This window comes from Culex pipiens, chromosome 1 (assembly GCF_016801865.2).
Source record: "Culex pipiens pallens isolate TS chromosome 1, TS_CPP_V2, whole genome shotgun sequence".
NCBI classification, from domain to species: Eukaryota; Metazoa; Arthropoda; class Insecta; order Diptera; family Culicidae; genus Culex; species Culex pipiens.
Genome location: NC_068937.1, coordinates 34,809,787 through 34,822,289, shown reverse-complemented (window position 1 = coordinate 34,822,289; position 12,503 = coordinate 34,809,787). Strand labels below are relative to the sequence as shown.

At 38.2% G+C, this 12,503-nt stretch overlaps 1 protein-coding gene across 1 annotated transcript; it reads left to right on the top strand.

The window, feature by feature from the left end:
* Positions 1–4,466: 4,466 nt before the first annotated feature.
* Positions 4,467–6,621, top strand: LOC120418129 (pyruvate dehydrogenase [acetyl-transferring]-phosphatase 1, mitochondrial). The gene is made up of 3 exons (XM_039580407.2): positions 4,467–4,848; positions 4,964–5,272; positions 5,339–6,621. The coding sequence occupies exons 1-3, from the start codon at positions 4,708–4,710 to the stop codon at positions 6,305–6,307; spliced, it is 1,419 nt and encodes a 472-aa protein (XP_039436341.1). The 5' UTR covers positions 4,467–4,707; the 3' UTR covers positions 6,308–6,621.
* The last annotated feature ends 5,882 nt before the right edge of the window (positions 6,622–12,503 follow it).

The window sequence follows — 12,503 nt, the reverse complement described above, 5'->3', positions numbered from 1 at the left end:
TTTAGTGATAAAAAGTTAAATAAAAAGTCATCAAAATTTTTTACCGTGTATCATTTTTTTCAGTGTAGTCCGTATCCATACCTACAACTTTGCCCAAGACACTAAATCGATCAAAAAATTCCTTCAAAAGATACAGATTTTTGAATTTTCATGCATCATTTTTGTATGGACAGCTGCCAAATTTGTATGGAAAATTATATGGACAAACTAATGATGCAAAATGGCTTCTTTGGGCATACCGAAGGCACCAAAAAAGTTTCAGTCGGATTAAAAAATACAAAAATTAAAATTTAAGAAAAAAAGACCGATTTTGTAGAGAATTGGGTCCTAAAATGAAGCTTAGATTGCTGATATTATTGTTTACAGCGATAAAGCTTATTTTTCTGAGTACAATGACCCTTTGTACGACCACAAAGAGTTTAAAATGGATTTTTAAATCAATTTTGAAAAATTAACCTCGCGGTCCTTCTTGACAGAAAAGCTCCTACTTGACAGCTCGTTCCAAGGGTACCATAGTTGATCCATCGGAAAAATGTTGTCTTGTCAAAAAAAAATTTTGCATTAAAATTAAAAAAAGTGATCAGAAATGGTTTTTTATCGTGTTTTTTACCGTTGTACATACAAATTGACATAGGGCTTTAGTACCCAATTGCTCAGTTGCTAAATTTTCAGCACGTATCGTACATTTACCAAATAAGGCTCTGCAGAGTTGGATAAACATGATGAGTGCTGAAAAAATCAATTTTTTTAAGCAATTTCAAAAAAAATTAACAGGATTTTTCAGAGAAACGATTGACGTCCGAGTGTTTGGTCCATTACAAAACCAACATCGTTTGAATTAAAACATTTTTACCATCAAAATAGAGACGTTTAGAATGGCTATTCTTAAATAACTTCGAATATTCAAAATTTTAAGCATAATTTTCTACGTTTCGAAATGTTTAAACTTACGCAACATTTTATCTGAAATATTTTTACTTCAGTCCAAAAGTCCTAATCACTAATGCCGTTGTCCCTGCGGAATGCAGAGCAGAGCCGTTTCATTTTCTCGCTAACTAAACCTTTCCCGTGAGGTTTTGGCGAAAAGTACAGTGGAAAAACTCATAAAATGTCATCTCGTTGTGATGTATAAAGCGGGGTTCGCAGAATCGGTTGAGATGGGCAGCAGCAGTGAGAGGACTGAAAAAGAAAAGGGACCGGGACCAACATTTTAATTACCTTGTAAAACTTGGATAAAGCACTGTGCCCATCCCCAAGAGGGGTGGTAAAGCTTAAACAGCACAGCACCCAATAAAAGTGCAATCAAAACAAGTTACACGTACACGAAACACGGTCGATGGGGCCTTTCACCTTTTCTTGGGAAATTTGTTTTATTGGTTGCCTTTTGTGGGATTTGAAACGGTGAGGTCAGAGTGAAAATAAGCAGTTTTTTAGTGGATTTTTTGCTGTTTTACAAGTCTTTAAGACATAGAAATCAGTTTTTTCAACTATCAAACAAGACAATATTTCAAAAATGTAATAAAAATTCATTACCATAACGAATCCAGAGTGGATTCGCTAATTCGAATGGAACTGAATCCGAATTGGAATTCGACTGACAGCTGTCAACAGCTTGAAACCACGTATTCAGAAATTTTCGAACAATGGTGTTGAAACGTCATCATCAGTTTGACAACTGGTTTTGACAGTTGAGTGCGAATACGTTCGAATTAGCAGACATTCTAATTAATGAATCCGCTCTGTATTGACAAAACTTGCCAATTTTTTTTATCACTGTTTTCTATGAACAAAAAACTCGTCAATTTATTTATTTTTTTCTATAATCTCCATATTCATCACTCATCCGGGGGAAAAATCGCGCATATAGCGCCTACATTATGCATAAAAATTCGAAAAAAATGAGAAGGTCGCCTGGGCCAGATGTCGTCGATTCTTTCATGAATAGTTTTTGTGCCGGTGAACCCGTGCATCTGCTTAATAAATGCGAATCTATGGTCACAATTTTGCAGCAGTAACGAGTTTTATTATTGTGGACTTTATTTATCATAACAATCGATTTTTTTCCGAAACTCAGATTTGAAACGCCTCACGTGTGTATCTACCCACTTAAAAATAGAGTACTTTGAGCTGAAATATTAGATTACGTTACTTTTTGAAGAAATTCTTTCAAAAATAAAAATCTGCTCAATTCGTAGCTTTTTCAAAAATGCATACAACATTTCTGAATAGATCCTGGAAATTTTTCATTAAATGGTGGCCTATTCGTGTTCTGACCTATTGCCGGGAGCCGGTCACGTCGCCATCGAGGTGCACTTTTAATTATACACTCAACCCCCGGTGGTTGGTCACTTTTTCGTTTGACACTTTTTTAGTTTGTACCCCGTTGGTTGGTCAAAGTCAAACTAAAAAGTGACGAACTGTCACCTTTTACACAGCGCTCACGCACACTATCACAACAATCGTTTGGAAGTGCGTGTGAACTCCGTGTAAAAGGGGTGTCAAACTAAAAAGTGACCCCGTTCGTTTGACAACAGTTGGTGTCAAACCATCGGGGTTTGAGTGTAGTTTGGTGCGACCCGAAGCAGATGCCATCGTCGCGCGTGGGCGTATTCCTGATGATCGGGATTATCGGGTATGTTGCTGCCGGAAAAAAATATAGTTTATATTTATAAAGAGCAGGCGGGTCGCGACGAAAAAGTGGAGGGACACGAATGAAAAATTTAAATATTAATGAATTTGTATTCGTTTTCTACGCATTTTTATGCGATAGTTTCTCGGTGCAGCATTTTTTGTAGTCTATTGTTGAATAAAGAAAAGGGAAGACAAAATTTAAAGGACAGATTTTGTTTTATGCTCGAAATTAAGTAAACCAAAATGAAAATTCAAACAATTATTATTAAATTTTCTAGCAGAAAAAAAATAAAGAAATAAATGAAAAAAAGGTGAAGCTAAAAATGTATCTAAAAAAAAATCAACAGCAAAAATAAAATAAATTAAAGATTTAGAAATTTTTAAATACATATATGCATGTAACAAAATTAAAAAAAAAACAATTAATCATAAATACATAGCTTCAAAAATTGTAATAATCAAATTTCAAATTTTTTATTTAAAACCATCAAAAATTAAAAAATAAATCTAATTTAAAAAAAAAACAAACGTTCGAACATTCTGAATTTAAAAAATTAATGGGGCTGAACATCGAAAATTTAAATATTTAACAATGCTACAATATAAAAAATCATGGAAATTATAATTTCAACATTGTATTGAAATATAAGAAAAAAAAGTAAATCAAAAATATTTAAACAAAAAACAAAAAACAATGCTACAATTAAAAATTCAAAGAAATTATAATTACAAAATTGTATTGAAATATTAAAAAAAAAGTATTTTTTTAAGTAAAACAAATTAAAAATCCTAAAATCTATAAATTACAAAAAATAAAAACAGTTGTATTGCCTGAAGTACTCGTCAAAATTTCCAACCTTTAAATTCTTTGATTGTTATTAAAAATTTTAGAATTTCGAAATTCAAGAATTTTAGAATTAAAGGATTTGCAAATTTTATATTTTAGTTTCAGAATTTTTGAAACTTCCGAATTTTAGATTTTCTTAAATTTCGGAATTTGTATTTTTTTGGTTTTTGTTATGAATTTTTTTCGCATCTTAAATTTTAATTTTAATTTAATTTAAAAATTCTGTAATCTTTGAATTTGTGTGCGAGTTGTGTTTTTTTTTAAATTTAGGATTTTAATTTTATAAAAAAACAAATTTGATTTTATGAATATTTTAAATCTTTTCATTTTTTTTTCTCTGAAAAACCTAAAGCGCGCGCACCGTCATCCGCGCTCAAATCGAACTGTCAACTTTTCTTGGGGGAGTCACGTAAACAATGCTCAACATTTCTTGACCGCGTCCCTTCCGATCTCCGTACTTAGCTGTATTCTACACGCACGTTCAAATTCAATTCGTTAAACCGAACCTACTCAGAAATGAGAAAAGGGAGCATCTGTAAGATTTAAGAATTCCACGAAAACTGAGGGATATTAACCCAGATCTGAGTGAAATTCACTCAAATTTTGACAGATGCCCCCTTTACTCTTTTCTGAGTAGGTTCGATTTTGTCGAAAACTGTGTGATTTTGAACGTGAGTGTAGGGTTCTATCTCTGCTTCTAACGTTGAGTCCGAAATCTTTGTATTTTTGAGAGATAAAAATCAAAACTTACTTACATAGAAAAAGTAACCGAGAATTTTGAATAAAATTTAAATAACAATACAAACAATACAACATAAAAAAGCGAAAAAAGCATGAAACCGGCCGATTTCGTAGGGAATATTATGCTCATAACCCAAATTTGCGTTCGTCCAATGAGCGTGTTGGTCCTACACTTTCTTTGGGGTACTCTACTGTTTGACAACCCTAGCTGGAAACGCATCGACGCACCCCTCGCGAGAAACGTCAAAAATTCCTCGCACGAAATCGCAACTGACAGAAAAGAAAACTAAGCAGATGTGCGTGTTATGTGTGCAATTTTCCCGAATAAATTGACGAAAATCTAGTTAAATTGTGCATATTTTACCGTAAATAACCCCCGGTCAGCAATGGATACCTAATTGCCACGTTCCGTGCCGTTAGCAAACGCGTAATCCCAGTCAATTGCAGAGATACAAATTATCGCAAAGTTAAAACAACCCCACAAAAGAATGCCTGCCCTCGCCCAAAAGCTGCTCGTTCTGCGAAGTCATCTGCTGCCGCTGGTGGCCGGCCACCAGCGCAGTAGCAGCTTCCACCAGGCCGCGGCCCGCTACCGGCCGTCCGGCCCACCGAAGCTGTCCCCGTACGATGTGAGTGCAGAGGCGGCGCTTGTAACCTTCAAATTTGTTTCTTCTGTTTACAATTTGCATGGTTGGACAGTGGGTTCGAATGGGTGGATTAATTGGTCAAAATTTAATCTTTTAGGTGAATTGCATTCTTCGCGGGAACGAGCACACCCAGGAGTTTGGCAGTGGGTCGGTGAAGAGTTACGACACGAACCAGCTGGCGTCCAACTCGCCGATTGAGGACTCGCGCACCGAGGGCAGCTGCGTGCACACTTCCGGGCTGCTGTTGGGCATATTCGACGGGCACGCGGGGCCGGCCTGCTCGCAGGTGATTAGCAAGCGACTGATGCGATACCTTGCGGCGTCCCTCGTCCCGCCGGACGATTTGAAGACGCACCTGCAGAACGGTGCCCAGAGCCAGTCGTTTGTGGATTGTCACAATGATAAGGTAATCCTGGGGGAGAGGGATTTGTTGAGATCTTCGGGGGTAAACATTTGCTCTTTCACTTTGCAGCTTGAGTTTGTCAGCGAAATCAAGGACATTTACGAGCGTAGTTTTGAGATTTTTGCCAACGAGTTGACCAACACCACGCTGGCCGGCTTCCAGATGCACCAGGTGCTGGAGAATGCGTTCCTACGGCTCGACCAGGATCTATCCCGGGAAGCGCTGGAGAGTCCGAGCATCCGGACAATGTCGGTTGCGATGAGTGGAGCGGTAGCGGTGGTCGCCCACATCGACGGTCCACATCTGCACATAGCCTCGACGGGGGACTGTTCGGCCGTGCTGGGGACGGTAACGGACACCGGCCAATGGATCGCAAAGAAGCTCACCAACGAACACAACAGCGACAACGTGGGCGAGGTGCGTCGACTGCTGAACGAACATCCGGCCACCGAACGGGACACCGTCATCCGTGGCGAGCGCCTCCTCGGCCAACTCGCTCCCCTGCGCGCCCTCGGTGACTTCCGGTACAAGTGGACCCGCGAACAGCTCGAACAACTCGTCGTGCCCCAGTTCGGTGAGCACGTGATCGCACCGTACTACCTCACTCCGCCCTACCTGACGGCCTGCCCCGAAATAACCCATCACATCCTGACGCCCCGCGACAAGTTCCTCATCCTGGCCAGCGACGGCCTCTGGGACACGATGAGCCCGATGCAAACGGTCCACCTGGTCGGCGAGCACATGTACGGCAAAGCCTTCCTTCAGCCGCTCAAACTGCCCAAACACGACATCACCTTCGACGAAATCAGCCAAATGCTGAGCACGCGCAAGGCCGGCCTCCAGAAGAAGCCCCTCGACCGGAACGCCGCCACCCACCTGATCCGGAACGCGCTCGGCGGCACCGAGTACGGCGTCGAGCACTCGAAGCTCTCGCACATGCTGTCCCTGCCGCAGGACATTGTGCGGCTGTTCCGCGACGACATCACCATCACCGTGGTGTACTTTGACTCCGAGTACCTGCGGAATTGCCCCACCTAGCAGCGGGCCCGGAAGGCGACCACCGCAGCAGCAGGTGGGCCGCAGGGGAAGCGAAACGAGCGGTAGTTCACGGAGAGGGGGGGGCGCATTTAGACGTGATCGCGAAAAAAGTGTGCTTTAATTCAGTTAACGATGTATAAACAACAACAAAAAACTAGAAACTTGTACAGAAACAACGTCGTCGCTTTGTTTTGTTCGTTTGAATCTTTTTTTTTTCGTATTGCCTAAACGAGCGGTTGTTTCGCTGTTGGCACCGTCGAGCTACATTTGTACGTTTTATTAAATGGAAAATAAAAATGTTTAAATACTCGAAATTAAGCTTCTTTATTTTTTGAGAAACATGAAAAATCCAGCTCTGATAGATTCCTGCTGGATTTAAAATTCATTCTCTTCAGCAAATCCATCAATCATCACGAGTCGGGACGTAATCAAAGCTTTCGGTGAGTGCACCTATAACTTTTTTGTTTGTATTTTTTCCACAGTGTGGGCATTCAAATTTTGGTCCAGCGTGCTCGTCTTGGTGGCGGTTCCTCGATCTTCTGTCTGCAAAATGCTTGCCGCACACGCTGCACTTCATGGCCTTAGATGAGCAAAACCACATTTTGCAGTATTGGCATTTGTATTTCCGTTCAGGATTTGCATGCATGGACTGTCGAACGATGGTTTCAGCAGGAGTTTGAAAGTGCGGAACAAACATCCACACGTTCTACACACATATCGACTGACCATGCAACCGGAAATCCCGTGGGCGCACGTTCAACATTTTCTTCAGCGAACACGGCCGCCGGTTTGAGCAGCTCAATGATTTCTTTGTTTATTATTTCAATCGTTAGTTTTTCAACCTGTTCGAAAAAGGATCAGTTACGTTTTAGTTCATAATACTAATACATTTCGAGTTTTATTATTTTTAGTTAATAAACCACTGGTTATAGGATAGGTGATATTTAAAATCCCAATAATACAAAAAAAAATTAATAGAAATTTTACACGAGGGGGAAGGAGGAGGAGGGGGAATCTCGGGTGTTAATTTAAAATAAACTTTTCAGAAGCTAGGCCGATAGTAAAATAGTGCGAATGATAGCTTTCGTGACCTTTGTGCGAGAACCTGTGAAGAAAGGTAATATACACTCAAAGTCAAAAGTATCCTTTTTCAAGTTCACTCGTCCAAAACGTGTTTTGCTCGTGTTGTCATCTCGCGTGTTTTTGACGGATGGAGGAATCAACCGAGGAGGAAGATTTTCGTCCCGTCCGCGGGAATAGGAAGCGGAACAAGTCCGGCGAGGTCACCGGAATCGTCATCGAAGGAGAAAAAGTTGAGAAGACCTTGGCAACAGCAACAAATTGGGTTCTAAAATGAAGCTTAGATTGCTGATATTATTGTTTACAGCGATAAAGCTTATTTTTCTGAGTACAATAACCAAGACAATGATCTTTTGTACGACCACGGACGAAGTACGACCACAAAGAGCTTAAAATGGATTTTTAAATCAATTTGGAAAAATTAACCTCGCGGGACCTTCTTGACAGAAAAGTTCGAGGAAAAGTTCCTACTTGACAGCTCGTTCCAAGGGGACCATAGTTGATCCATCGAAAAAATGTTGTCTTGTCAATATTTTTTGCATTAAAATGAAAAACAGTGATCAGCAATTCGCGATTAAAAGCTCAAAAATTCCGACAGATGGCGCAAAGCATCGAAGAATGACGATTCAAATTTTCGCTGTTCGGTTACATAGGAATGCAAACTTAAAATTGAATTTACAGCTCTTAGAACAACTTTTGAGAAAAAATTCAAGTAGTACGAGTGTAAACTTTTTGCTCTCTATAAATTAACGCAATAAAAAAAATTGGAAAAAAAAATATTTTGAAAAAGTAATATTGTTTAAAATGATAGAGCATCAAAAGTTAACAAAGTATCAGCTCGAATTTTTGCTCAAAAGTTGTTTTGAACGCTGGAATTTAACAAAACAGAATTCGCATACATAACCTCAAAGGGCGGAAATTTCAATCGACATTCTTCGCTCTGTTCTGCTACTCAACACTAGGTGTCGCATGTCGTTTGGCTCTTGAACGGCAATTGAAGAATTCGACGACGTTTTTTCCGCTAGGTTCGCTGTTGTTCCAGCGGTGTTCGGAATGACAGCCCCCATACAGTTTGAGCAGTTTTTAGGGAAAAATCGCGTTTATGATGAAAAATCAAGCATTTTCAGAAAAGTGGGGTATTGCAAAGTGTGGCAATTTCGCTAACGATCATAATGCGTGGTGATTTGTAGTGATTAATTGTGACTGGAATTTTATTAAAACGATTTTTCTAAAAAGATGATCGATATTTTGGATAACTTGAGTTAAATGTTGCAAAAGTTAAAAGTAATGATGAAATGTTATGTAAAAGTGTTTAAACTTTACTTCTCTTCCCCTTTGACCAAAATATTGACCTTAAAAATGCATTTTGGTGATTTTTTGGAATTTTTTGGAAAAATTCAAATAACTGGCAATTTTTTGAGAAAATTATTGTTATTATGCTGTAATATGACTCTAATAGTTTGTTCTATCAATAATACACACATAAGGAGCATTATCAATCAAATAAATCATATTTAATTCAATTTTTCAAAAGATCTTTTTGGTAAATTTGAGGAAAAAACATGTAAAATTATCTCAGCCCCTATGATTTTTACATAATTCGATTCATTTATGCAATTGCCACACTTTACAATGACTTTCATCGACGTTAAAAAATATTTAAAGGAAATAAAAATCAAAAACTGCAAAAAAAAAATATTTCCAAGCACGCTGTCATTCCGAACATCGTTGCGTAGTGCTTCTACTCGCCACCAGGATGCGTGCACGTTTCTGTCGAATCTCTCAATAGGCCCCCAAAACCAAAGCTAAAAACTCGATTCGCCACCTACATTCGAGTAGGAGAACTTTGGTGCAAGGTTACGTTTACGTTTTTGCGCGATAAGTGCAAAGGGGAGTGAAAATTATTTTAAGGTTTTTTAAAAGAAAATTGATCTTTTGGAATAAAATAAAGTTAACAGGAGGTAAGAAATAAAAAGTTCTATCGACTGACTTTTTTATTTTTTTGCTAAGTTGCCTTTTTCATTGAAAATTCTGAGATCCGGATTGAAAACGCGAGAATGAGGTTAGATTGCTAATTTTGAAAATCATTCCAATTACCATTTTTCAAGCAGAGCTTTGCTTTTATGGTAGAAGTGACTTTAAACAATATTTGTCCACTTGAACAATCTACATTCTCAATTGATTAGTTAGGTTTTGGTTGATTAAAACATTCCCTTATTTTGAATGAGATAATGAATTGGTAAAATCGGCCATCACAAAAATATTTTCGTTTAAATCAATTAAGCTATATATTTCTTACCTGAAAATGGTATAATTTGCTATCAATGTCGATTTTACGATGAAATAAAACAATTTCAAATTTCAAACCAATTTACTCGCTGTAGGTTATAATGAAAACATCACCCCAAGTTTCAGCACCCTCTAGTGGGGGGTAATTTTGACGTTTGATTGCCTATAGAGAATTTGCAGCAAAGCTAAAAGACACATGTCGCCACCTATGAACAAATAGCGTAAACCTATGATTTTTTGAAAAAATGTGTTTTTTCCTTCAAAATTAACATTTTTATTGAACTTATGCCGGATTCGGATGAGAAAAAATCATTTCCAACAATTTGGTGTATAACTTTCCAATATTTGTTTAATTTTTCTATGAGAAAACTGTAAATTTAGAAAAAGATAGTAATTTTGATTATTTGGCAAGAAAGTCTGTCAAAAGTAATTAAAGATGGTTGAATATACGTTAACACATCTGTTATCAACTAAAATCAAAAATCAAATTATTCGCTCTACAGCATTGCCTTGGCGTTCTCAATTGCGAGATTCCTACTCGAAACTAGGTATCCGAAGGCTTGATTGTTGAGGCAATTGCAAACCTCTTTTTACACCTAAGCTTCCATCCACCCCGGGATTCGAACTGATGACCTTTGGATTGTTAGTCCAACAGCCTACCAGCGACTCCACCGAGGCAGGGACCCAGGGAGACGACTCCTGCACCTGGACTGAGCTAACGACCTAACCACTAGGTTAGACCGGGACCAACATTTACTTCCCTGTCCGACGGAAGGCGTGATCAGACAAATCTCGTCTCAAAATTTGCCACCGGGACCTTCTGGGATCAAACCCAGGACGACTGGGTGAGAGGCAACCACGCTTACCCCTACACCACGGTCCCGGCTATCAACTATATAATTGTTTATTTCATTGATATATACGAGGAAACTCATTTTTTCGTGTTCCAAAACATGTTTTTTCAAGAAAAAGTTCACAATTTTTTGCGCGCCCAAAAATTGCAGGCCAAGTGCGAATGATGCTGATGATACCTCTTCAGTTGACGCTCAGGCGAGGAACATCCTGGAAGGAGCGTCACTGACTACGTCCGTAGTCCTGTTAGATCTAATTGATCAAGACAGTATAGCTCTGGTTCCTTGCAAGTGTCCTATTTTCTTACCTCCACGTTGGCTTGGTTTTCATGATGACCTAGTTGGTGGCCTGTGGAAACGGATCGTAAACCTTTGACCAAAGTCAAAGTCGAGACGGCTAAAAGAAAGGGGCGCGACAATGTGGGAAAGGGAAGTAATTTGTGATTGTAGACGGTATTGTTTTGATTCACAGTATGTTGAGTCAACTGCTGTGGATGTACCTGAAACATCGCACAACGGGGTTTCTCTTCTCTTCATTCTCAGCTACCACCTATCTTCTGTTTATTTTGTTTCACTGATTTTCTAACGCGGCTTCTGTTTACTATCCTCCATTTGATTTCGATTTTACTCATTTGATTCTCTTATTTCTCAACGCTTTTTCACTCTATTTTACCAATTGATGCTGCTGTAACATACTTTCTGCTTTCCCTTAATTTGGCAGCGATGTCAATTTTGTTATCATCTGCCTTTTCTTTATTTATCTATTTGAATAATTTTTCATTTGCCCTATAAATTGCCCTCAATACAATCTAAGCTTGTTTGTTACCTCTATTTATTAATTATTGTTAATTTATTTATCTACTTCATAAATTACTATCTTTCTTTTACTATTGATTCTTCAAATAGTATATTTCTTTCTGTCCATTGTTTTCAATCTTCACCCTTTTCTTCAAACAAATGAGGTTCGAGCCCTTACTCAATTTTTGGAGTGATCAAAGAATTAACACAAATATTACTATTGTACTTTTGAAAAACTTTTATAAAATGCTTAGGACCAAAGTTGTAACAAAACACCGCGACAAAAGAAATAGCAACATAAAAACACGACTCAACACTAGGAAAGATTTCAGGAGAAAACAAAACACAGTAAAATAACAACTAGTTTTTGAATTCAAACTAAAAATAAAACAGTTTTTGCTTTAATGAAAGTTGATAGGCACACTATAAATGGTTAGGCGCTTATACTTACATCAAACCCTACGTAATGTACCACCCCCGGCCGAGTTAAAATGCGTAACCGGAAAAGAAGGTGTGCATGCCTGGCACGAACACTCAAAGCGTGTTCTAGCGTGCTGCTCGTACTGACTCAGAGCAAGGGTGAGATGTAGGTGTAAGGGCAGTGCGTGTTCGTCGGGAACCTAGTGCATAAGATCGGTCAAGGCCCGTTCTTACACTGAAAATTGCGAATTGCGAATTGCGAATTTTTTGCGCGCCCAAAAATTGATGTTCATTATTTTAAAGCAAAAAAATTTTCTCGTCTTTTGCAACCAGTTTATTTAAGATTGATGCAAGGAATCATGAGAAATAAGCGATTTTGTTCTTCAATCCAGCGGAAAGGAATACGATTTTAGAGAATTTGCAGCAAAGCTTAAATACACATGTCGCCACCTATGAACAAATAGCGTAAACCTATGGTTTTTTGAAAAAATGTGTTTTTTCCTTCATAATCAACATTTTCATAAAAATTATGCCGGATTCGGATGAGAAAAATTATTTCCAACAATTTGGTGTACAACTTTCCAATATTTGTTTGATTTTTCTATGAGAAAACTGTAAATTTAGAAAAAGATAGTAATTTCGACTTTTTGGTAAGAAAGTCTGTCAAAAATCAATAAAAATTGTTGACTATACGTTAACACATCTGTTATCAATTATATTACTGTTTATTTCATTTATATATACAGGGAAACTAATTT

Bases quoted from the DNA above. Each gene is read 5' to 3' on its own strand.
- LOC120418129 (XM_039580407.2), top strand. From the start codon at position 4,708: ATGCCTGCCCTCGCCCAAAAGCTGCTCGTTCTGCGAAGTCATCTGCTG. The intron at 4,849-4,963 runs GTGAGTGCAGAG...TTAATCTTTTAG, and splicing joins CGAAGCTGTCCCCGTACGAT to GTGAATTGCATTCTTCGCGG. The intron at 5,273-5,338 runs GTAATCCTGGGG...TTCACTTTGCAG, and splicing joins TGGATTGTCACAATGATAAG to CTTGAGTTTGTCAGCGAAAT.